The sequence below is a fragment of the Halichoerus grypus genome, chromosome 7 (assembly GCF_964656455.1).
Source record: "Halichoerus grypus chromosome 7, mHalGry1.hap1.1, whole genome shotgun sequence".
Taxonomy (NCBI): Eukaryota; Metazoa; Chordata; class Mammalia; order Carnivora; family Phocidae; genus Halichoerus; species Halichoerus grypus.
This window is the reverse complement of record NC_135718.1, coordinates 94039469-94064822: the sequence shown is the minus strand read 5'-3', so window position 1 is coordinate 94064822 and position 25354 is coordinate 94039469. Positions and strand designations below refer to the sequence as shown.

Below are 25354 nucleotides of genomic sequence, written 5' to 3'. Positions count from 1 at the left end.
ATGGAGCCCAAGTCGGGGCTCGATCCCAGGACCCCAACATCACAACATGAGCAGAAACCAAGAGTTGGACGCTCAACCGACTGAGCCACCCAGGCGCCTCAAGGACACCTGTATTTTGAACAAACTTGAAAACCTCTGCCAGGCTTTCCTGGGTGAATCTTGCCCCGCGTTCATGGCCGCACCTCTCAGCAGGTGTAGCCCACATAGCTGGACATCCAGCCAGACCTGTCCCAGGCCCTAGGCTGCGTACCTGCTCGGTGGGTGCGTGGCTCACAGGTACCTCAGGACTAATACCCCAGGCCTGTCCCTCCTCCCATCCTCTCTTTCCTGGTGCAGGGACCACCACCACCCGGAGGACCAGGTCCACGTCTGTTGGTTTGGCTGCAGAGCTTGCTGGGGCCAGCATCACTGACGCTGTAAGCAGCCTGCGGACTCTGGTCCAGTTCTCGGTTCTCGGACAGCTTGGCCTTTGCAGCACCCCTTCTCCTGTGGGGAGCCCCTCCTACCCCCCCAAAGACAATACCCATTCCTCTTTCGCATCCTGACTTACCGGCTGAGTGGCCTGAACCAGCTCTTATCCTGTCTGTGCCTGGGTTTCCTCATCCTTAAAGTGGGGATAAGACTAGTTCCTGCCTCGTGGGGTGGTCGTGAGCACTTAGCGCGGTGCCTGGCATGTGGTCAGCACTCTGGAGATGGTCTGTTTCCTGGGTAGGCGCCAGCGCCCTGGACCCCACGCTTGCTCAGTGCCCACTGGTTTCCCTGCTTTCACTCAGTCTAGTTCAAGTGCCGAAACTTTTCCTTTTCCAGCTGGTCTCTCCTTAATTGGCTGGGAGCCCCACCCCCCAAACTCCCACCCTCCCCACCCCCCCTCCCCGCCGCCTCCAGGGACCGTTTGTAATTCCTGATGTATTCCCAGTATCTACCCTATAGTACTTGACCCATGAGAGGTGCTTACCAAGGAAGGGTTGACCGGTTGATTTGTTGAATTAACTCAATGAATGAACCATTCCTTAACAATAGTTAAGAACACCTCCGAGCTCGAGCGCTTCCTGTATGGCTTTGCACAAGTTCACTGAACCTTTCAGCGTCAGTTTCTCATCTGTAAAATGGGATGTTAGCACCTACCTTTTAATTCGATAATCCGTGCGGGGCGACTACGCTCAGGGCTCAGTAAACGTTAGCCGCGCTCCGCGGTGGGAACTGCAGCTGGGGCTTGGCTGAGCGCGCACACTTAGAAGGATAAACATGAGAGCCATGAGCAGCATGGAAAATAAAAGACGACTTTTGTGTCACAGGACACCCCAAGATATCTCTTCTAACCGATGGTAGTGAAACCTCCAAGAACAGAGTAGAGGCAGGGTTGTGTGGTGTTTGGGGCCGGCTGTTCCAAGAAATAACTTGTTAATTAAAAAAAAAAAAAGTCTTCCCAATATTCATAAAACACCTCAAGAGGGCTGCTATTGAAATTTATTTCCTTAACCGAGTCCCTTTTATCTAAAATCTGGGTTTCCTTCTTTGTTTCTGTCTTTTAACAAATGTGGGTTTGGGTTTGTTGTTGTTTTTTACCTTTTCTGAGCTTGTGACTGACTTTGTCGCAGCACGTGAGTGACATAATAGAGGCTGACCTTGAACAAGGAGGGAGCATGTCTTTTAAACAGGGAAGAGTCCCCCAAGATGGACTGCCCCGGGGTTTGCAAGTTGGCTCGCGCTGTGAAGCTGGGGGGGCTTCTGCCTCAGGGAAGGAAGGCTCTCCGAGGTCCTTACTCCTCACGTCGTTAGTGGTACTTCTGCAGGACGGCACCTGGCTTGATTCAGCCGTTCCGGGTGGGGCCTGGCTGCTCTCAGGTAATCGCCGCCGGCATCTGTAGCCTACGGTTTGGAAAACGCTGCCAACAGAGCCTGGCCTAGGTCCTGGGGGCTCCAAGGGAGGAGGGTCTAGGCAGGAACTGGCCCCCTTTCTGGCTGTAAGCCAGTGTGGCCGGCCCAGGGCCGGCATTTTGTGCTGTGAGGAGAGCAGGGTTTGGCTCAGCCCATAGCTCTAGATCAGGCAGCCACCTCTTTCCAGGAGCCCAGAAACACACACTGAAGCCATCAGTCCATAGGACTGTTATCCCATTTGATCAAAGCACAGGGCAAGGGACCACATGGAGAAAGGCCACTCCTGGCGCCTTGTTCCCGTTAAGCCTTAATGGTGTCATGCATTTATCGCGTGTTTCTGTTGCATTTGTTTCCAGACAGCATGAAACCAGTGGGCGGGCTACTACCTGGCTAGCGCTTAGCCTGGGGCTGTCTCCACACCCAGGACTTGATTGGGGGAGGGGGGAAGCCACCCAAGGGTTTAGACAGCTCCGCTGCTAATGATGATGCTTGTCGTCTGATTCAAATATCCAAGCAGCAGGTTGTCTGCTTCTCAAGGAAAAAAGGCTCTTTTCCTCACCTTTGCATGTTCTACGGGCCCACGCCAGTGCTGGGCAGCAGAGCAGATGCTCAGATGAGCAGTGGCTGCCTGCATCTGTCGGTGTGTCAGCCCGGGCAGAGTGCCCCTGCCCCGCGCCACCCCAGCCCGCTGGCGGGACTTCTGGGCCGCCCTGGGATGTCCTCGCCCCTCCAGGAGACGATGCAGGAAAACTCCCGTTTGGTCTGACGCCCGGGGGTGGTTTTGAGGCTGCTCTCAGAAAACCTTGTCCCCATGTGACAGTGTGATGGGTGGCCGTGGGGACAGAGGGGGCTTCCCACAGCTGCAGTGCCCTGGCTTCCCCAGGATCGGAGGCAGGGTCACAGGGGCCAGGGGGCATGACTACCGTGTATGCAGTGTCGAAGCAGGAAACCGCTCACACTTGGTTGGAAGATCGTGGTGTTCGGCTCTGCCCCAGCCTGATCCGGGACACTGGGAGGCCAGTCAGGGCCGGAGCAGCTGACCCTGGCCCTGAACAGCCACACACACAGGAGGGAAGAACTACGTCCTGCCCTGGCTTTTTCCTTGCGCTTTTTCCAGAACCCAACGGAGGCTTGAGGCTAGGGGGCGGGGCTTGGGCCTGTGGGCGGGGCCAGACGGCGGCCTCCCGCGCAGGGGGCAGGGCGGGCTGTGTGAGCATGCGTCCTGCTGCCTGGGCGCCCGCCGTTGGCTCTCGGTTTCCGGCTCCTCTCGCTTTCCGCGGTAGGAAGTAGCAAAAGGCCGGGGCGTGCTTGAAAAGGGGGAGCCCGTAGTGCGGGAGGAGGAGGACGAGACCGGGGTGGGGACGCGAGTGTGCCTTCGGGGACAGCTTGAACAAAGATGCCCACAAAAATCCTTCCGAGGTTGAGAAGGGCGGGCAGGGCCCGCGGTCGGTGCAGTCTCGGAAATGGACAGGCTTGCAGGTGGCACGAGAATCTGGGAGGGCATGAACAATACTAGAGTGTCATTAGGTTTCCCAGAATGTAGTTTTACCCGTCTGCAGGTGCCGCCTCCCTGTTGGGTTAGGAAAGGAGTCCGCCCACCCCCAGTTCCGGGTCTCTGCCCTCGTCAATGCTTCGTTGTGCTGGGAGCGCACGAGAAGCTTGGCCGGCCGCAGGAAGGCTTAACCGGAGGGCAGCCTGACGCCAGTGTCTGCACGTCACCTCGTGGCCTTTGACTCAGTGAGTGTTGGGCATGTAGCCTGGAGTTTGAAAAGCATCTTGAGCTTTTAAAATCCTTTCCCTGTGAAAATACAAGTTAATTTCACCATTGGTGCTTTTGGCCGGCCAGGAAGGGTGCAGGACACGGCCATCTTCTTTCCACAACAGTTCTGGGTAGTTGTGCAACTCTAAATTTAATCCAAAGCCTACATTTCCAGGGGTGAGTGTGCTGTAGGAAGCCGTCTGTGGACAAATGAGGATAATAGTTTGAGTGAATTAGCAAGTCTGGAGAGGAGGACCCATCAGCAGAATGACAAATTTAGGATCTTTAAAGACATCTGGTCAGCGATGCCGGAGCTCATGATTGACTGAGTGATTAATAATGGAAAACCCTTAGTTCAGTGTTTCTGCTGTCCCTCACCCACTTCCCCAGCCAGGGCGGGCCGTCTGCTCCAGCCTGCCAGAGACATTTCCAGCTGAACAATGGAGGCATTTAGGCCCCTCATCCTCGACCTCTGTGAGTTTAAGGTTTCGGTTTTGCTTCTCCTTATCCAACTTCTCTGTGTGTTTCCTCATTGACAACTCCCGGAGAAGGCTCCTGATTCCCTTTCACATTTGATACAATTCCATTCAGCTTAATCAGTGCTGCGTTCCAAGAGCCTATTGGTGGCCAGCACCTCGCCCCTCAGGGTCACCTGGATTTACAGCTCCGGGTTCACCAACCAGGGCTTCCCTCGGACACGCACAGCAGCAGGATGCATTGAAGGGCTGAAGTTGGCCATTGCCCCCCTTGCTCTCTGCAGCTGGTTGCCCCCGCGTCTCGGGACCCATCCCTAACTCTGCGGTGGATCTCTCTGCAGGCTAAAGCAGCTGGACAAGCACAGCCAGGCCACGGCCCAGCAGCTGGTGCAGCTTCTCAAAAAGCAGAACCAGCTTCTGCTGGAGAGACAGAGCCTGTCAGAAGAGGTGGAATGTCTGAGATCCCAGGTACTGTGCAAACCCAGCGCAGGGGTGGGGCGCCGGGGTAGTCCTCTGGGCCGGCTTACCCACCAGAGAACACAGCAGCGTCTGTGTGGGGGGCTTTTTCTCGTTCCTTGTTTCAGAGCTGTGTCAGAACAGGTGAAATCCCCAGTGATCCCACTGGGCAGCTCGTAAGCTGGCAGGGGGATCCTGAAGATTATGCTGGGCACAGTGGGGGCACGGATGTGAGGGCCATGGGCCTGCCCTCTTGAGGGAGCTAAGGTTCATGCACAGCAACCCTCGATTCAGCAGGCCACACTGAGGGGCGCAGCCCATGGAAGGACATGGAGGGCTACGGTGGTGAGCAGCATTCTTGCGGGAGGGAGACTCTGAACCGCCCCTGGGGGATGTGTACAGTTTGAATTGGTTGAGGAAAGAGGGGCTGCCAATTGGGGGAGCCACGGTGAGTGGACTGCAGGAGTCTTGTCCGAAGTCAGCTGCCGGGTAATTGAGCCCAGCAGCGCTACCCGTAGAGCGCACACTAACTCTTGCTCCCCTTGAACAAGCCTGCAAGATCGCTTCTTGTCTCCACTTTGCAGATAGGGAAACCGAGGCACCAACAGCCTGCAAAGCTAGCAAGTAGGGACACTATACATGGCACCTCAGGCTGACGCCAGAGCCCCAGCCTTCTGTTGAGGGTAGACCTGGGGCCACCAGAAGGGACAATGGAGGGAGGAGAATATCCAGGTGAGTCTGCAGGGTGGCATGAGACCTTTTTCCCCTGAGTGGCTTCTCTTCCTGTCAGAGGAGCTGTACTTTTTGCCCCATCAAGCAATGTGTTAGGATAATGAGGCAGTCCAGGGGCTGGCCACGGTCTCCTCCTTGTCTTAGGACCTTGTATGAGGATGGCCCCCAAGTGCCCACACAGTGAGTGCTTGGAATGAGTAATGGGAAAAATGCCTCTGGAAATGAGAAGAGGGGAAAACTGTCTCTCATTCTTCTTTCAAAATGTGCTGAATGGGTATCGGGGAGCCACTCTCCTCTGAGGGAATTTTCCCACTCAGCGCACCGAAGCCCTCGCCAGGAACAACTCATTTTTCCACGTAGAATAAGAGAACACCCCCCGTGCCAGGCGCTGAACTACGGCCTGGGGTTGGGGGCCCACCTGTACACCATGGCCCTGGTGCCACTGACCCTCTCACACCACCATGGTCATCCGGGAGGCCTGCAAACAGGTAACTGCGAGGATCACGGATTCAGGGCCTCTGTTCACACATGCCAGGAATAGGCATTTTTAATAAGCTGGTTGGGTAATTCTGAGGGACTCGGAGCTCTGGAGGCTCTGAAGGGCTCGGACTCGACCTGGGCCACAGCCCAGCTGTCTGCGCGGGTCCTGCAGGAGGCAGGGCGAGCGAGCTGTGTGTGAAGCCAGCCAAGGGTTGGGGCCACCGGCTCCCCAGGCGGGTGACTAGGCTCCTGTCACACGCAGTGGAGGGAGAGGGGCTCCTAGCATGAGTGAATCCTTTGGCTCTAGGAGCCAAGAACCACTTCAGAATAAGACTTGTGGGGCGTCTTCTGTACAAGCTCCGAGCACGTGGCAGTTTCCTGTGGATTCTGGACCAGAGCATTGTCATGTAGGGTTTCCCTTTTAACTCCCCATCTGCCTACCTTGCAGCCATTCAGATCTTAACATGGACCATCGATGCTTAGAAACCTCTTCCAGGGCTTTAAAAAACTTGATAATTGCCAAATGGATTGCAAAATTTTCATAAAATGCATTTAAAAAAAAAAAAAAAACAAAACCTCAAAAAATCCTCAGAAAAATGAGCAGGTCTTTCTTCTCTTGCCTGAAGCCACAGAGATGCTTTGACCATCCTGAGTTATCTGATACCAGCCCATCTGGCTCATCTCTAAAGGGATCTTTCAGATTCAAATAGTACATTTGGAGTTATTTTAATATGAACAGGACAAAAGACATTTCATAGAGGGACTGTTGGCTTTCAGTAGCAAATACTGGTGTTCAAAGAAGAGGCAGGGATCCAGTTTTGCAAGCTCGCTGCGGAATATCTAAACCGAAGGCCTGCTCTTTCTACCCAAGTGTGGCATTAGACCTACTTCGGCCGTGGAATAAACTGGAATTGTGAGTTTAGCTTCCAGCCGTTGAGGTGAACAAGGCCGCTGTGTGCTCCCAGCAGGGACGTTGGAGGACACAGCCTGCTGCGAGCTCCCGAGTGACTGACCCCGCTCCCTGTTTTCCTGGAGAGACACTGGTTCATCTCTCGTTTAGGGATGAACTGTTTAATTAAAGGCTTCCGTTTTCTCGGCCTGGATGGATTAAGCATAGGACTTAACTGCTTGTGTCAGACTCTCAAACTCTGTCCACCCGACACCCAGCAGGGAGTGGAGAGCTCCTGGCCTGGGCTGCTGCTCCGAAGCTGAGTCCCAGGCCTCTGGTTTGCTCCCAGGCCCCGAGCCCTGGGCCCTGGAGCAGATGACGGCCTCGGGTCGGCCTGCCGCCTCTGACGGGGAACAGTGACATCTGTTCAGAAGGCTTTCTTATTCTCAATCGTTTCTGCTTACGTCCTGAAACCTGCACAACAGTCTGGCAGAGCGAGCCGGTCGTAGTGGTAAGTAGGCCACGGTGACGATTTTAACCATGACAATTCCCGTCTTTCCCTGCAACACTGCTGGTGTGCAGGCTGTGGGCCGCCGGTGGGCCGAGCTCAGGGCTTCGGGGCCGCCTTTCTTCGTGTGGCTAAAAGCGGTGGCTTTGTTACTCCCCTGCCTCATGCTGCGGGTGGGGGACTTCTAGAAAATGGCTTTTAAAATGTCCTGAAATGGCTATGCTGGTCATCCTGAAGACCCCCACCCAGCCTGCCTGCAGACATGGCCCCACGGCCCCTCCCTGGGCACAGGCCCTGTCGCCTCTTCTTGGTGGGGACAGAGACTCTGGCTGGGTCTCAGGGGAGTGGTGGTGGGGCCTGGTGGCTGGGAGCAGGGGGTCAGTGGTCTGGGACCCAGCGCCCGGGGCTCTAACATCTGGCCAAGGAGGGTGGCACCAGCTGCTGAGATCAGTCTCTTCTTGGGGAGAATGGCAGCTGAGAGACGGGAAAGAACAGAAGTTGTCCATTTAGAGGATGGTTTTATACCCCTGAGGGTTTGTGGAGGAACTACTCATTGGGCAATGACTCGGGGTTCAGATTTGCGTCTTTTGATAGCCACCTTCCCCCCCGGGCCCTAGGGCTCCGTCCTCAGTGCTCAGTCTGGGGAGGGGCGCCCTTCTAGTCCCTGCAGACGAAGCATCTCTACAGTCGGGAAGCTCTCCTGAGACTGACTTATCAGTGATTAATCAGTTGGCCCTGTGACTTTTGCGTATTCTTGGCAGTGAACTGAGTTTCTAATTTGATTCAAACTTGTGCTTGGATCCAGCAGCCACATGTGATTATAAGGAAAATCATGGACATTGTCTCATTACATGGAAGGATGTGGCAAGAGAGCTGAAAGGAGCAAAGAACCGGGCACAGGGGAGGAGGGGAGGCAGGGCCCATTTGTGACCTGAAGCCAGGGGCAGGGCACCTTCAGAAATGGCCGCTTGAGGGAGGGTCACCGGGCGGGGGTCCCGCTGAGGAGTGGGGGGTGCCTGCCGCTCGCCCCGGATGGGACCTGGAGATGTACGCAGGTTTGCGAGGGTCCTTCCCGAGCCCTGGGGGCCTCGCCGGCCTCACGTGGGTGCTTCCCCGAAGTTAGCTACCTGCAGGACAGATGGTGCTTGAATAGAACAGCAAATACACTGAATAAAATAAATTAGAAAGCCTCCTCCTGAACCAAGAGTTTTTGGAAAGAATTCTAAATAGATGAAAACAAACAATTTGATTTCAACCAAATTGTTGTTTTTTTGTTTTTATCCTGATTTTCACCCGAATTGTCAGTCTCAAAAATAAACACTGATACATTCCCAGAAAATATTTTTCAAATAAAAACTGACTCTGTTAAAGTTTGCCCTGATTCTTTCAAAACTGTGTACAAGACACTGTCAACCAAAGTGACTTGCATATTTTTTTAAATACACTTGAACATATGCAGCTAAAATGTCATTAACTCCCTGCTGCCTGAGTGTTTTTCAAGAGTGACACGAGACCCCTGGTGCTGTGTTTCCAACATAAGGGTCTCGCGACCCTCAGAGAAACTTCCCCGAGCAACTCGAATAGCACAGTTTAACTTTTGTGGGTTGGTTTTTTTTTTTTTTTTGGTCCCCACGGAAGGCCCTGTGTGTAATTAATATTGAAAAGCACATACGGCTTCATTGAAGCCAAACTTGCTCTTCCGTTTAACAGTTCAGTTTGTCCAAGAGTGAATAATTTCAGAATGAGACTCATGGAAGAAAAATAAATCGAATTTTCTGTTGCTTCAGACACACTTGCTCCAGTTATTGCTTCCTGAGTCAGACGTTACATTTTGCAATATAAATTCACAATCAAGATTTTAAAGGGAGCTAAATATTTTAATCCAATTAGACAAGTGAACAAAACACTGAATATTGCATGGAGTGTGGAGAAGTGGTTCTTGCCTTTAAAAGACTGTGATTCCGTCACATTACAACCCCAAATGTCAGTGTTGTCTTTATTCTTAACGCTTTCAAACATGAGGCAGCCAGAGGCTCCTCTCTGTGCTGTTGGTGACACTGTCTGTCCTTTGGGAATTCTTAAAAATCTATTTACCATGGAAACATGGTCCCTATAAAACATAGACACCTGCCCATGTGCAGAGGAAGTTTGTGGGACTCGCGGGATTCCAGAAAGCTGGAAGATGACATCGTTGGATCGCACGAGGTGTGGGACCCTGGTGTCGGCAGAGCTCCGAGGAGGAGTGGGGCGCAGGAGCTGCCAGATCCGGGGGCGCCTGGGCACTCTGACCCTGGCCGTGCGCGGTCCTCCCCCCCACCCCCCCCCGCCCACTGGGCCGCAGGTCCAAGTCCAGCTCCAGCTGCTGTTTTCCAGAAAGCCAAGGAAGCATTGCCCCGCCTTCGTTCTGCAACGAAGGCTTTCCCGCCTCTGCCTTTTCCTTTCTCTGGTTTCTCCCGATGCTCCCCGCTTTGGGAGCCCAGACACAGGGAGCCAGGCCTGTGGTCCCCGTGGTCTAGGGACCCCGGGGCTTTGACCTCTGTCTGCACAGACCAGTGGTCGTCAGAGGCCCGAGGGGAGAAGGACCGCCGGGTGTGCTGGTGACCTCATCGTGAACTCTGGGCCCGTTTTGCACCTGCCCACAGCCGGATGGATTCCTGGGAAGGTCAGTGAGTGTGTAGGCCACCTAGCAGGGCGCAAGGCGGGACTCTGCTGACCCGGAGGCAGCCCGCCGTGTGCCCTGCGGCTTCTGCCACGTCGCGGGCCCCCCCGAAGGCCATGTTCCACGAAGTTCTGCAGAGGACTGGTGAGGGCACCTTCCTCCGAGCGAACCGGTGACCACCTGGAGGAGTCCACGTGGCCTGTGTGTGCTGGCCGGCCTTCCCCATGACTCCTGCTCAGCTCCACAAAGATCACACTTGGTGGCTTATGTGCTCTCACTGAGCGGGTCAGAAGAGCACAAGAGAGCCTGGACTTCGAGGTCACACCACCGGGGGCTCAGATCTCAGCTCTGTACCACTTCGGGGAAGTGGTTTAGCTTTCCTATCACTCAGGTCCTGGTCAAAACCAAAACCGAAACCAAAAACCAAACAAAAACCCTTAAAAAGAGAACCGGCTTCCCTTTAGGAGGGAGCCCCCGGACAACCCCGACTCCGGCGAAGGTGACTGTGAAGCCGGCCGGGTTGGCAGGTGTGAAGGGGCCACTGGATAAATCATTCAGTGTCCTTTCTGTACAGGTAGGAGAAAGAAGGCCCAGAGATGAAGTGAACAGAACTGGGAAGTGACTGGCAGGGAACTGAACTCAAGAAGGTGGTCGGTCCGTGGGCTGCGGGCTGCTTGGACGGGTGAGCGTCCATCTGCCTCTCTCCTGGGGCGAGGCCTGCAGCCGGCTCTGGCCCCCCCAGGCAGTAGCTACTGGTGGCTTCCCTGGAGCTCTGTTCACTGGGGACAAGCTTGAGAATGCCCCAGCTGGAGGTGGGGGCGGGACGCTTTTCTCTGGTTAAAAATAGATGCTTTCTTGCCAGAGGCACAAGGAACGGGGCCATTTTTTGACCTGGCCGCACAGAGACGGAAAATGTGCAAATGAGCGAGACGGGTGGGGGTATGCATTTGGGGGGAACTAGTGAGAGGCTGGGTGGAGGTGCGCCAGTGGAAGCACGGGTCAGGCTGGGGCTGAGCATGCGCGGTCTATGAGCAGGGGCGAGGCAGGCCGGGCATTCCCCGGGGTGGGGGGTGGGGAGCCCGGGGGCTTGGGAACAAAGAGGGAGAAAAGGCTCTGCAGGACCCCACAGCGTGGTTGCCTGGGGAACAATTCAGGTCACCCAGAGAGACTCATTTTTTAAACTCTGAATTTCAAGTTAAACTTCAGAAATAAACACAAAAGTCAGGGTTTGTGGAGAGAAGGCTCTATTAGGTTTTAAAACGAGAACAAAGAAAATGGGGTCGCAGCAGCAGGCGTGCAGACGGGGGGCACGTCTGTCATCTGTGGACAGTATTTCAGAAGAGCAGCTGCCAGGGTGCCCCGTCGGCCCTCCCCTCGCCGGGAGGGCAGCCCCAGACCACAGCAGATGTGGCCACACCACCCAAGCAGGCCGCAGCAAGGGCCATGGTGACAGGTTGAAGGCAGAGGATGGGGAGGCGGCCGAGGGCTCCAGTCCCAGTTCAGACCAGCTAATGTCCCACTGGCACGCGCGTCCTCACCCCCCCTTCACAGCCAGACCATGAGCACTGTGGTGTGGACGGTGGACCCAACTTTCTGGAAATAGCCCTAAGAAGTGATGGCAGAGGAGTGAGATTTGGGCAGTAGCTAAAGGTTCTCTGTCTCTGGACATGCCGCGGGATGGGGGGAGCACTGAGGAATGTTCTCTACTAAAGCTCCAGCAAATGGAGGGCAACACTGGGTGCTGCATTTATAGACCAAACAGTGACATGGGCACGGGGTGAATTACTCAGATGTCTACAGGATGGGGCGGGCAGCCGTAGGCACTGGGGATCCCGGACCAGTGAACGGTAATATTGGGGCTGTAATCCTAAAGTCAGGACAGGCTTTGCATCAAAACCAAATAAAATATCAAACCAGCGAAGAGACAGTGATAGGGAATTTGCTCCAGGGAGAGAGATTCGGGCTGGCTCCTGTTTGCTCACATTGGGGACCTCACATCTGCGCTGCTCCCAAGGGGTCCCGCAGGGGCGGGGGGGGGGTCAAGGGTTCCGGGGAGCCATCTGAGGGCCGCCAGGGAACAGGTCAGGTGATGATCAGTTATTAGATGGGCCCGGAGCCCACAGGCACTGTGAACTCATTATAAGGAGAGATGCCAGTTTCCTCGAGTTTGGTTTAAAAGAATTCCTGTGATATTTTCTTTCTACTGCAGGTCTTTACCATTACTCTGTGCACACGTCATGGGGGTGTGTGTCTTCTACCCAAAGTTCAGTTACATTTTTCTTTCTCGATACGCCTGTCATGGTTTATGCTTATCCTTGTGCTCAGAGACACGCATCCCACTCGCTTACTCAGTGTACAGCCCCCACCTGCGTTCCAAGCGTGGCGGCTGCACACGTGACATTCTAATGACCCTTCTACTTACAGACTTGCGCACTAAAGAGGCACGATCAGTGTCACACACACTGAGAAGCCTGAGATGGAAACAATCCCTTTTTGCATCTTTCAAAAGAGGCAACAGACTGATTTTCCTATTTCTCTTGCGTGAATTCTGATCTTTTGCTCACTATCCTGTCTTGGAAATCCTCAAGTAATCGTGGCTGAAACTGGGTTCTCACAGGAGCCCCTCCTCCCTCCGCCGATTCTAGCTCAGGAAATCTGCGTTGGGGAGGGCAAAGGCCCACATGTCTTTCTGGAAGGTGGTTGCCAGCCAGCCAGCCAGACCAGACCACCTGCTCCTCGAGGTCAAGGACTGTGTCTTATTCATCTTCCCACGTGGTACCGGGTAGGTACACAGGAGGTGCCCTGTTTTGTGCAATGAAACTGTCTGCAGTGGTTTCTGGCACCACTTCTGGCCGTGGGTTAAACTAATCTGAGCAGCCCGGTGGGCCAGGGCCGTCCACGGTGTACTCACTCCACTAACCTGTGACTCCCTCAACCCAGTTTTCATGAGCTGGTTTTGAAACCTTTATTCCTGTTTAAAGCCAAGAGGCCAGATACACCAAATCCCTCTTCTAGCATGTGGGAGGTGGTTTCCATGTGAAAAAAATGCCTTTATATATGTTATAATAATGTGTCTGCCACTAAAAACTTGGGAGGTTTTAGCTCATTTTGATTTCACTAGGAATGTCTCAGGGACACTTGGCCTGCATCCTGTTTTTGTTCTAGCTTCCCCAGCTGTAATGTCTGAGCGGTTTTTAGTAAACAGACCCTGGTGCGGATCGGGGTCTCCTTCCCCTGACAGGGAGGTGGTGGCTCTCCAGCCACACCCTGTCATCGGCCTGCCCTTCCTCAAGAGACAGACACGCCTCTGGGGTACAGATGGTTTTCAGAGTTCAAGCCTTAAAACAAAGTCGTTCACCTCACGTTCCATGGTCAAGTAGCGCAGGCTTTTCATGCGTCTGGTTACATACCGTCTCTGCATTTTTAGCAAAAGAGTTGATTTTTCTCCGTAAACGTAGAAGGGGCACCTCAGCCAGCGAGAAGACAAATCACAGGGAAGAACAAGATCTATTTAAACTTACTTTTTATTATCATTTTTTCCAGTTACCCAGCATGCGACAATCTGATTGCTGACCTGGACGAAACAGAGTGAAATAAATGGTTTACAAAGAGATATTTACATTCATCTGATTTGTTCGTGAGATGCCACAGCACACCACGACTTTCCGGAACAGTGGCCGGCGCCCGGGATGGCAGCGGGCCGCTCGCTCGGCGTCCCGTCCGCTGCTCGGCGGCAGTGTGTGCGGGCGGCCCGCGGCTCAGCTTTGACACCAGACGAGGAGCCCTCCTGCTATGTTTCCAGAAATGGCTTGAAGTGATAATGTTTTTAGATCTGCTCATTTGTATGCTGTTACACACGACTTTCAATAAATGAACTTTTTAAAGACCTGAATTGTAATGTTTCCTTTTTACCTTGTAGTGATGAACGAAACACACCAAAAAGGCACATATTTTAACTAGGCCAGAGGGTATTAAGGACCAGACTTTCTTCCTGCCATTCACGTTTCCTTCCCTCTTCGTGAGCTAGAGAGCATCCTTTAACTTCTGATGCTTTTAATCAACATCTCGTAAGACTCCATTACTTATCATCCTGCTACTCTGGGCACAGTTGGGAGACACCAGGAAGCACTGTTTATCCTGTCCACTCTGTTCACAAGGAAAACAGACAAGAAAGCATCTTTGGCTTGGTGGTGTCGGGTTTCTTCTCGAATGTGCGGTGTTTGAGAGGAGCCTACGAATGTACTTCGTGGAATTGCAAAGTTGACTTCGAGGTCTATCAGATATCTGTACACAGATCGTTATTTTAGTTTAAGAGAATATTTCTACTACACACAGTTAAGCCCTCAGATGCTTGAAAGTAATAAAAACCGGGCACTGAAAGTGTTGTATTGTCTCTGAGGAGGACAATGAAGCGCTAAAGGCAAGGCAAGGCTGCGGGCGGGAGGAGGCCCTGACCTCAGGCCCTTCTCCTGGCTAGTGTTCCCGAACCCTTGCTCTCACCGGGCCCCTGTGGCCTCTCCGGATGGACGGGGATTAGGCTTTGGAGGAGGTGGGATGATACACACGCAAAGACCTTTCGAAAGTCTCTCGAGCATGGAAAAGGTTCAAGCCTGAAAGAGTAGAACTTCTACTATTTGGATTCAGTTTTTTATTTAATCCAATGTGCTAGACATCAAGGTTGTCACCTAAGATATGTTAACTGTCCCTAATTCTGTTTGAGGACTACAGTAAATAAATTACACAATATTCTACAAATAGCACCCTTAAAGAATTGTAGAGGTCACTTTATTTTAGCCTCCTGGATCTGTCCATCCTAGTGGTTTCGAGAGAAGAGCACACGGAAGAACGCCCTCAGATCTGGCTGTGTGACACACACGTGCCTGACTAACTCTGGTCCCAAAGCCATTCCTCTACTCAGCTTAGTCAGGAGCAAAGCCAAGTTTGTACAACTGTAGGTTTATGAGGTAAAATCAGAAAAAGGCCCCATCCAAAATAAGTCTAGATAAATCAGACTGGAGTACAACCACCCTACCCATCTCTCACCCACGACTAAGTTTGTTAATTTGCCAACGTATATCCTAAGAAAGGAAGTATGCAGAGCGACACGTGTAAGGTTATCAGGAAGACATTACTGAGGAGCGACACTCCTGAAGAGTTCTAGGCCCAAACCGTCGGGTGTGAAGCTTGTTAGGTCCCTAATGCATCTCCAGGGAGCCCCGTCTTCCATCCCTGATTTCACGGGAGATGCACCTGAGACCCATCGCTGAGGGGTCGGCACCTCCCCTTCAGAAGCGGCCCCTTGTCCAAGTTTGCACAACTGCACTATTGCCATTTTACTGAACTAATAACAGAGCAGTCCTGCGTGTGTCTGGGGCTACAAGAGACGGACAATAGTTATTCTCCTCTCACATTTTATACAGGGTAGGTTAATACCAGCTGGAGCTATTAAAAATCTTTTTTTTTTTCCAGAAAAGAATAATTGATTTTCTGAGACTACAGAACCACATCCAACAACAATAAACAGAGAAGTAGCAGATTGACATAGTGCTTTATTTAAGCCGTCTGTACGAAGGAAAATAATGTGCATCCCTATCATATACGTGTAAAAATACTAAGGATGTACAGTGTACAAAAACAGTTTCTTGTAATTTCACATCCTTGTGGGTCATATACTTAAGGAAATGAACAGTTTTAGTATGACCGACAGTAATAGTAATACAGTTTTTCTTGGGTTCATAGTTGCGTCTGCTTAAAATCCTTAACCAGATGACTAGATCTTGCGCGGATCTAATGAAAGAACTAGCAAGGTCAAGAAATGTCACAAACTATAAAGCTACAGGGAGGTAATTCAATTACCAATTTAGAGGTTTTCTTTTTATTTAAATAAATACTTTACATTTCATGCTTGCCTGTAATGCACTACCAGGAGCAAGATAAGGAAATTCTACTGTAGACAGTACGAACAGTAGCAGCAAAGTGTGTACGTTGAGGTGTAATACAGAGACCCTGCAGTTAGTAAGGAAGGCCCTTACTTTTGTCCTCTAGGAGAAGCAAGGGGCCCCTGCAAGAACAGTCAGCTTTAAGAAGCCGGAAATCAGGTAAGGGAAATGGAAAACAATACTGGAATAATGCTATGTCATTAGTGTAGAAAGCAAAGCCGTGAGCAACCCGCCAAAAAATCCAAGCAGAAATGGCCAATTTCCTCCCAGATGGCTGCATTAAGACAAGAGGGCAGACTTCACGGAAGTTAGTGCGGGATGGAGTCCGCAGTGTCTGACCCGTGTTCTGATGGAGTGATGCTGTGTTCTGGGCCTTACCTTGTGCCAGCAGCCCCCACCCCAGCCACGGCAGCCCCCACCCCCGCCACGGGCAGCCCCAAGGGCAGATGCGGACACCTCCCTCTACACACGCACACACGCACGCACACTTGTTTTCCTGTCGTTCCTCCGCACCAGCTGATGGACACCTGGGAGTGAGAGCAAGGGGCGCTGGACGTGAAAGCCAAGGAAAGGCCCCGCGGGCCCCTGGCGCATCTCGAGGCCCAGCGCGAGCGAGCTCTGCACGCGCGTGGGCTGGGGACCGAGCCAGCTGTGAGGAGTGGCCAGCCCGGGGCACTGTCAGCGAGGTCATTCATCCTCAGGAAGTGTCCTTGGCCAAGGTTACAGGAAATCACCTTAAGGTTGCGGGGGGGAAGCTATCCAAGTCCTTAGTGTACGGGTCACCCTCCTCGAGACAGAGGGCTGCTCCGCGCAAACATCAGCCAGCCTCAGCCGCCTTCTCTGCCTCTACCTGTTCCTCTTGGATAAAATGGATGTGAGACAACTTACAGGACATACCGTCTAGTCTACTTTCTCGTCAAAGTGAAACATTCAACAGAATTCCAAGGAGGGAGAAAAAGTGAAGCGACATGTATAAGTAAGAATGAACTACCATTTCCTGTAACTTCCTACTCAATGCTAAGGATGAACTTCACTCAGGTAGGAACATGAAAAATTAGGATAAAACCTATGTCTGAATATGTCTTAGCTGCCTTAGTAAAATGCCCTTTGACCCCCGTCAGTCCCAGTGGCCCGCCCACCGCCAGCAGTGGTGTCTCATCTACAGATCCACACTTCCAGCGCCACGAGGCTAAGACATCTGCGTATGAATATGATTCATCCTACTTAGAAAGTCACTTGCTCTTCCACACAATGCATCTGAGTCGTCATACCACGTCATGCCGCAGTGTTCCACGGGGAGCTGTCAGAACGTGTGACTACAGACATCTCCACGATCGCTCCACGGGGCCGGCTGGCCTCCCGCGGCCGTGGCGAGCGCCCCCAGCCCCTGGACTTCATAGGCTGCTTTGGAAAATGTCAGCTCCTAGCACCAAAGGGTTTAATCTGAAGATCATCATTAATGAAGGAGAAAGATGAGGTTTGCATACATGTCCCCTTTCAGTGAGAAATGTTGGAATTTGGGGACATGAATATATACAGAAAAAGAAAAGTTGGAGGTGTTCTTTTTGTGTGTGTTGTTTTGTTTTCTCCCTGATGGCTTAATTCAGTGATAAATGTACCATGATCAGAATAAACACACCAGGTTCTTACCCCTTACTGCCTACTTTGTGAATACTCGAGATGTGTGCATTTTGCCAAGTATGGTGCCTTTGTCACGGTCACGCCGGTCGCAGTTCCTTTCATGGCGAGACGTCGCCGGGCCGTCAGAGCGTTTCCTTTCTCAAACGGTCAACAGCAACATCCTTCTATCTCAACCCCTCGGCATGGAGAGCTGGGGATTTTCTCCCTTTGAGCACCAACGGGTTCAGTGCCAGCATCTCTTCTCCCAAAGCCCAATTCTAACCAATGTGTACAATTTCAGAGCCTCATGAAATTTTGTTACAAAGGAGAAAAAGTGCATGATTCTCATTGCCGTGTACATTCCTTGCACATGGGTCAAAATAAACTGCAGTGAGTCTAGTTCATGTAAGTTGGAGCTGCATTTGCTAACATGACACACAATTTTCTTCACTAAGAAATAAATACTACTGCAATATAAACAAAATCATAAAAGGACATTCAAAGTTTTAACATCCGAGAGAAAGCTAATTCACATAGAACTGAAAGTCAAAACTTAAAACAAATAAGGCAAACACCTGTTTACCTTGGTGTACAAATTTTGGTGAAAAGCAGGATCATTATACCTGTCTACATTCTTCAGCCATCAGAGGTGATAAATATGAAGAAGGGAAAAAGGTTTCCAAGCACAGTTGGAAAAAAAAAAAAAGCTCTCTGGTGCAAATCGTGTCATCGAGCCTGTAAGCGACCTTGCCTCTGCTGTGCATATGCCTCCTTCCTTGGAAGAGCAGTGTCCGTCTTGCCAACGACCGCCCATGAAATCTGGACGTCCGGGTGGCACAGCGGGCTTCCTCTGCAGTGTCCATCAGGGACTGCGTGTGCATCTAGCGCTCTATCTCAACAGTCGTTCGGTCCTTCTCTCAGATGCTTCCCTACGGATTCCGGCCAGGTCTGAGTGCGCGATCCCCACCGTACGCACTGATCTCTTACGCCTTCCTACAATTCTGCATATGCACATCACCACCCTGCCACAATTGCTTGTTCTGAATTATAAACTAAATCTTCTTAGTCTAATTAGTTTTCGATGTATCTTCTAGAAAGTTAAAAAATGTACCTAGAATCAGTGTATCTCATTTAGCCTTCACTGTTAGGGAAAAACAAAAACTAAAAGATCGAAAGATGACAATTGGTGCACAAATGAACAATGGTGGGCTCATGACTTCCAAAGATTGTAAAATTACCTCTTAAAGTTGCTAGAATAGTAAGACAGTAGCAGCAGCGGCATGAGACCGTAGACGGAGATACAATTTCATGCAAAAACAAACAAGTGTGTTTGCGTCCATGTGTGTTCTCGTGGGGGTGAGAGTGGGCTGGGTGTCTGGAGGCGCTCCTGCTTTGTCAGAGCTACAACTGGTGTGATGTCCGGGAATCATCTTGAGGAGGAAATCTGGGATGACAGTGAAGGGGCAGGACGGGGGCCTTACTCGCGGCCGCTGGCAGAGTAGGAGAACTGAGGGAAGTGTGGCCGCCGCTCGTTGTCCACGCAGTCCATGCCGTCCTCGTCATCTGCGGGCACAAAGTGGCCACTTAACGTCACGGTTACTGTTTGCAATGGTATCTCTGGTCTACGCGGTTCTAACGGCTAGCACAGGGAAGGTCAGCCACGGCAACAAGCTCCAAGACACTTGTGGCCATCCACAAAACACACAATAACGACACTCATCCCCAAACAATCTCCCTCTCACACGCACGATCTATGAAGAAAGAACACCCTCACGTCGACTCCCTCGAGCTGTGAACATCTCAAGACCCAACATGCTGTGAAAAAGTACTATTGAACAAAACCAGATTTTTTAAAATAAGAAGGTGCGAACGATCTTCAGTAACCTCCAATTCCACGAAACTACGCCCGTCCACACTGCAGCAGGCAGTCAGGCCTAAGGCACCAGAAATGTCTGTCGGGTACCAACGGCTTCAAATGCATGTATTTTTTCTTCTTGGTGCTTTAGGTGTGACTGCGAAATAAAGCTTCATAGGAGTCCTTGATTTGACATTGTTTACATCATTTACTCTCCATCTCATATCTGCCTTCGGTCACCATTCCCGGTTTCCCTAAGATGCACCTTTAAACCAGAGTGAAGAGAGGAAGACAAAGGAAGAGGGAGAGATGTCAGCATCTAACGCTAGCCCCTCTGGAAACCAGCAGCAAGCAGAGACATGAAGGCATGGAAGCAAGGCACTTTCACTTGGGCTGCCCCCTTTCACCTTCCCTGTCTTCTTGTATTCAAAAGATCTCGAATGATCCCCCAAGCCCTTCTCCTAACTGTCCCGGTGATTAAAGTCCCGCATGGCCAGGAAGCTCCTCCTTCTATGTGGTCACACGTTCAGTCACCTGGCCACACCATCCCCTGTGCACCTGCTCCGGGCTCTGGGTCAAGTCCAGCCGCCCTTGGGGCTCCTGTCTATGCAGGAGGTGCCCACAAAGCCTCTCCTGCTCTCCCCAAGTGCACGGGGTCAGATGCTGTCCCACAGAGGTGGCTTTCCAACACCCAACCTTCTTTTCTTCAAGCAAAATAATTCCACTTCCTCCAATACCCACAGGGAGTACAGTGCCAATTCTTTACATTTTCCAGCCTCCCAGGAGCACCAAGAGAAAACACATAGGCCTCTGTATGGCGGGCACCGACCCTGTCACACAACAAGGATGACGCTCTGTGCTCCTCCATGACACACATTCCTCCGGTGAGCAAACTCACTGTGCTTCCGTTGGGTATACTATTCTGAATACAAAAGATTCTAGAAATGGGAGCAAGCGGTTAACCAAAATTTGTGACCTCGGATGTACCAGAAAAAAAAATCACTGGATGAGGTGGCAATCAATCCATGAAGAGGATTTGGGGCTCCCTGCTCTGTGTAGACCATGGACCTCCAAGGGCTTCTGTCCTTCTACAGGGAGGCCTTTCGACTACATCAGCTTTTCTAGAGAGGACTGTGACTTGGGGAGATCTCTGCCTCCTTATCAAATACTGGTTAGACAGCAAGCAAACCCCATGCATCGTTCAAATCAAATACCTTCCACAGTATTTCTGGCTGCAGGAAAGGCGCTGGGAATGATGGCCTATCTGTTGTTGAGTCACAAAATATAAAAACTAGAGAAAAGGCAGCTGCAAGCTTAGTGTTCAGATTCGGACACGTGCCAATCACATTTCAAGGAAACAGTGTTCCCCACTAACAGCTTTGTTTGGCTGAGTGTTTCTGCACAGTGAACGTGCAGAGAGCCCATGTGGGAGGCTGCAGGTCAGTTGAGAATTAAGAGAGTCTTCATTCTGCCACTTCAGATAAAGAAATCTTAACCTCACAGATGGGCAAGCAAGAACCCCACACCCTGAGATTCTTTAAAGCCCATTACACCACTCCCTCACCGCGGATCCCTCCTGCTCAGCCACAGTGAGGGGCCAGTATCTGATCCTGCCCCAGGGACAGAGGAAGGAGGAGCCCTGGGCCCACAGGTGGGGGGCTGGGGAGAGAAGGGGCAGCGGCCTGCCCGAGCCAGAGTCCATCACACCAACCGTCTGTAACCCTGTTCCTGCTCTGAACGGAGCGTCGTAGAGACAGTTGCTGATGACACACATGAACCATGCTGCAAACACGAGACCCATCTGGAACAAGAAAGCAGGGATCGACTCCCTATCCCACATCAGAATCCGTGGCCCAAGGAGCCTCACTTCCTTACAGCGTTCAACAAATGTAATTACATGGCATTAAAAGCTACTCAATCTCAAAGAAATCCTCTCTTCCTATAAGAGGAAGGCAGAGAACCATTAACGGATAGAATGCAAGACGACACATTCCAAAATCTGTTCAGTTAATTAACACCAATGAGAACAATCTGGCATGTGACCACAGCTGTTTGTCGGCAAGGAACACTTTGCCTGTCGAACTGCTGATTTGTTCTAAAAAGTAACTCCATTCTGTGTCCTAAAAGCCAGGTGGTGAGTGGGAAGGAGGCCGTCGCTAACTGAGGGTACCGCGGAGGGCTTCCATGAACAAAAGCTCCGTGCTTTAGCTGCTGCAGGGCCGCTCACCAGCAACACCCCTCAAAGCTGCAAGACGATTATGTTACATGTAATCACAGTCCAAGGTTTCACTGAATCTCCTTCGATCCACCTCTTAAGGGGATCTAGGATGTTTCCAGGGACCATCCCTTTAAAGACCCGGCCCTGTGCTCCCCAGCCCTCCCTCCAGCGGGGGCCTCAGGCCTCAGCCCGGCCTGCTGAGCGCCGTCATCTGCTCCCTCTGCCGAGGCCCCAGCAGACGCAGTATGCTGCTGCTGGACTCCGGTTTCTGGGTTCGGATGCCCGCACAGCCACACGTTCCCAGGCCTCCATGGTAGGTGGATTCTGGAACCCACATTGGAAAGGACTACAATGTGTGAGCTTCCTGCTGATCCCTGTCTCAATCTAGAAATAGACTCCTTATCCTTTCAAGACCCCAAGTCACTGGGCATGGACAGCATTCCCTGCGTCTAAAATGACATAGATTCTTTCAAGAAGGGGGTTGCTGTGAGGAAACATTTTGTATTACTGATCGAGAAGCAGAGACACCAGGTTCAGATGATATTCTAGAAACCACGCTGGGTGATTTAAAACGTCTTTGAACATCTCCGTCTCATTTTATAAAGTTCCAGAAATGAAGCCACAGGGTGCCTGTTAATGACATATTCTCAGGGTGACAAGTGCCCAGTGAGTCTAGAGTTAGGGGTAAGGCAGGCAAGGTGAATCTTGAAGAGATCTGGACCTCGTCATCCAGGGCTTTCTTTTTGTTTATGTTTCTGGGTTTTTTTAAATATTTATTTGTCAGAGAGAAAGAGAACGCGCACAAGCAGAGCGAGCTGTAGGCAGAGGGAGAAGCAGACTCCCTGCTGAGCAGGGAGCCTGACGTGGGGCTCAATCCTAGGACCTGGGGATCACGACCCAAGCCGAAGGCAGATGCCCAACTGAATGAGCCACCCAGGCGCCCCTGGGCTTTGAAATCAAGTCCATGGTGAAGAAGGACCCTGGCCGGGGCAGCGCCTACTACAGAGCTTTAGATTTCACTGATTCACAGTCATGGACACGAGAGCTGCTCAGCTGTGTCCTTCTAGGCTCCCGCTCCCCGGCTGCCTCTTTAGGTGGGTCCCCCCACCCCAGATTGGCACCCACTCTCCTCTGCGGGGTGTTCATTGTACTGGGCCCAGCCTCACGCTTCAGGTGGTGCGTCCCAGAACAAAGAACACGACAGACTTAAACAGGATCAAAGCTAGGGCTCTTCAAAGCTGTCCAACTCCAGGTGCTTTTCCCACCAGGACAGCTTCTTATGCACCACAGGGGAATATCAGGGCTCGGGGGCACTACCCGGCCTGGCATCCCCTTTCCTGGAGGGCGAAGTGACCTGCACCTTTCCAGGGAGGGAGTGGCAGAGCCAAGCGTGACACGGTCACCCCACCAGGCTCTCCTCATCCTCCTCAGCCCTTTCTTTGAGACTCAGCCTCACGGGTCTCTCCCATCTGAAGCAAGCTCTGAGCTCACGGCTTTGAATTCGCAGACCCTGCCTATTTCTGTGACGTCCACGACCACGTATTTAGTTGTCTTAAAGAGTCCACAAATGCCAAAGCTCTATTTACAAAAGAGAATGGTCTCCAAGAGGCTGAGGCTGAGACAGAGACAGGTTGGGACCTCGCCCTCTCCGTGCTCACTGAGGGTGTCATGCAGGGAGGGAGGCCGAAGCACAAAGTCCTGGGCACGGATGGCCAACAGCACCATCTGTAAAGAGCTGGGCCTCCTTCTGGCTGGGAAACGACCAGGCACTCGCCATAACGTGTTTATGCCTTCACTTCATACATATTTACTGTATGCCGACACCGGGCCAGATACCCAGCCCGGAGCTGGGGCTAGCTGTGAATAGGAAACCAAGCCCTTTTTCTCAGGGTTACTGGATTCTAGTTGGACAGACAGTAAACAGAGAAACGAACAAATTAACCAGAAGAGTATCAGCAAGTTGCCAATGTACAAAATCAAGGGGTGGGGGATGCGGTGCCCAATGGGCTGCGCTGTTCCTTGGATTGGGAGGTGAAAGCAAACTCTCTGGGGAAGTGACATTTAAGCTGAGATCTGAGGGAGTAGGAGCTGTTCATGGAAATGTCGGGGAAAAGAGCACGGCAGGCAGAGACAACTGTTAGCACCCAAGTCCCGAGGAATGGTGAGGTATGGCATGTTCAGGTGAGACTGAACATGGGGACATGAGTGAGCCATAAAGGGCAAGGCAAACATGGGAAAGGTCACTTTCAGAGTCCTTCCAGCTGATGGCAAAAGAAAGTATTAGAACAGTAAGGAAGGGCAAAGTTGTTTACAAGTTAGTCTATGATTCTCAGGCTATAATATTTCTTTACATAATTTTTCCTACTCGCCAAAACTCTTCTCTCAGCTACCTGTCTTTGAAACTTCCACATGGAACTCCATATTCTTAAGCAGGATGAAATAAGTCACCGTGGAATCTGATCTTAAAAATAAATATCCAATCAAGAGAGTGGCTGTTGTCTTCCATTATATTAGAATGTTATCAAGTGCCTGTCAGATGTACTTACATTTTTCAGGTGGAGTTATTGTAATAGTCTGAGCTGTAAATTCTTCATCAAAATATCTGGTATCTGTCTCAGATGTAACTTGAGGCTTAAAGGGAGGTACAAGCTGCAAGAAGAAAGAAGAAGGGTACTGTTAACAGATTTCGGTTTAGAGAAATTCATTTCTAGGATAAAATTAGAGAGCAAATAATTAACGGAACAGTGCCAGAGACCAGATCGCTGAGTCACTGTGTACAGGAGATGTGGCGTTTGGCTTCCCAGTCAACAGTCTGAGCACAGAACAGGAGGTACTTGGTTGTTCCGTATAAAATTTGACAGATTATGTGAAACAGAACAAATGAGAACCAGAGAATAGGGTGGAAAGAGGATACTGAAAAGTCCTAATTTCCCCGCCAATCACAAACATACACACAAACCATATGGATGCAAACCCTGGCACCAAAATGCAAGCTCTCCCCCGAGCAGCGAAAGCATGACTCGTCCCCTAGTCTCTTCCTGGCGCCTGGTCCAACAGCTTATTAGTAATACTGAACACAACTTAATGATACAGTTTTACCCCCCAGGTCACATAGTGCTGCCCCTGTCCTTGGCAAAGAACTATACCCGCTTACTTGAGATAAGCATGAACGCCTGCCCCCTGCTCCGGGACAGGGGCCTGGGGAGCCCCTGAAGTTACATGCCAACGTTTCGTCCCTTGGTTGCATCCGATCCCCAAAAGGGACGTGGACCCAAAAGGGAGTAGAGGGACTGCTCTCGGACTGACAGGGCTGGAGGCCTCTGCCTCAGAGCTGCGGAAGGCACGGTGCAGGCCAAGTCTGGGGCTGCTGAAAGCCTCTGGGACCTCCGCTGGGCAGGGACGAGCCAGAGCTGAGGTGGGACTCCTGCTCCTCAGGGCTCTGGCCTCACAGGAGAACACGGGGAGCCCCGTCCCAGGGCCTGGAGTCAAGTATCCGCTCTCATGAGTTCGCTGCACAACAGGAGATGCTGCTTTTAGGACAAAATTCCCGAGTGGACAGAAATACGGAGAAGCGGGGGACAGAAATCAGTATGTTTTATAAAAAGTTTACAGAAACCAACAGAAACACACAACTGGCTTTAGCTCAATGCATTTTCCCACTCTTGTCACCAAATTTATGTTAAATAATAAGGCAAAAATCTTTACTCTCTAGGCAGCCTATGTTTTCAAAAACCAGAGGGTGAGCAGAATGAAAAGCACCACACATCTCCGTTTATGCCACATGTAACAGAGCATTTTTTAAAATTTTATTTATTTGACAGAGCGTGCACAAGCAGGGGGAGGGGCAGAGGCAGAGGGAGAAGCAGGCTCCCCGCGGAGCAGGGC

The 25354-nt window shown here is 51.5% G+C and overlaps 2 protein-coding genes across 12 annotated transcripts in view; one reads left to right on the top strand and one right to left on the bottom strand.

Moving 5' to 3' along the window:
- The window catches only part of SDCCAG8 (SHH signaling and ciliogenesis regulator SDCCAG8), a 233027-nt gene extending 219304 nt beyond the window's left edge, over nucleotides 1–13723 (top strand). For 4 of the 9 annotated variants that reach the window (XR_013449815.1, XR_013449816.1, XR_013449814.1 and 1 more), the window contains 3 exons: nucleotides 4455–4581; nucleotides 6408–7181; nucleotides 13381–13723. Coding sequence is in view for 3 of the 9 variants with exons in the window: in XM_036096992.2 (XP_035952885.2) it covers nucleotides 4455–4581; nucleotides 5154–5225 (199 nt within the window). In the remaining 6 variants the exon portion in view is untranslated. The other 5 variants (XR_013449813.1, XR_004918752.2, XM_036096993.2 and 2 more) reach the window with 5 other exon arrangements.
- A 1643-nt stretch (nucleotides 13724–15366) lies between these two features.
- The window catches only part of AKT3 (AKT serine/threonine kinase 3), a 310972-nt gene continuing 300984 nt past the window's right edge, over nucleotides 15367–25354 (bottom strand). For all 3 annotated transcript variants that reach the window (XM_078077906.1, XM_078077905.1, XM_078077907.1), the window contains 2 exons: nucleotides 24016–24118; nucleotides 15367–18959 (listed from right to left, as the gene is read on the bottom strand). In XM_078077906.1, the coding sequence (XP_077934032.1) occupies nucleotides 18874–18959; nucleotides 24016–24118 (189 nt within the window). In that variant the 3' untranslated portion in view covers nucleotides 15367–18873. The remainder of the gene's footprint in view (nucleotides 18960–24015; nucleotides 24119–25354) is intronic.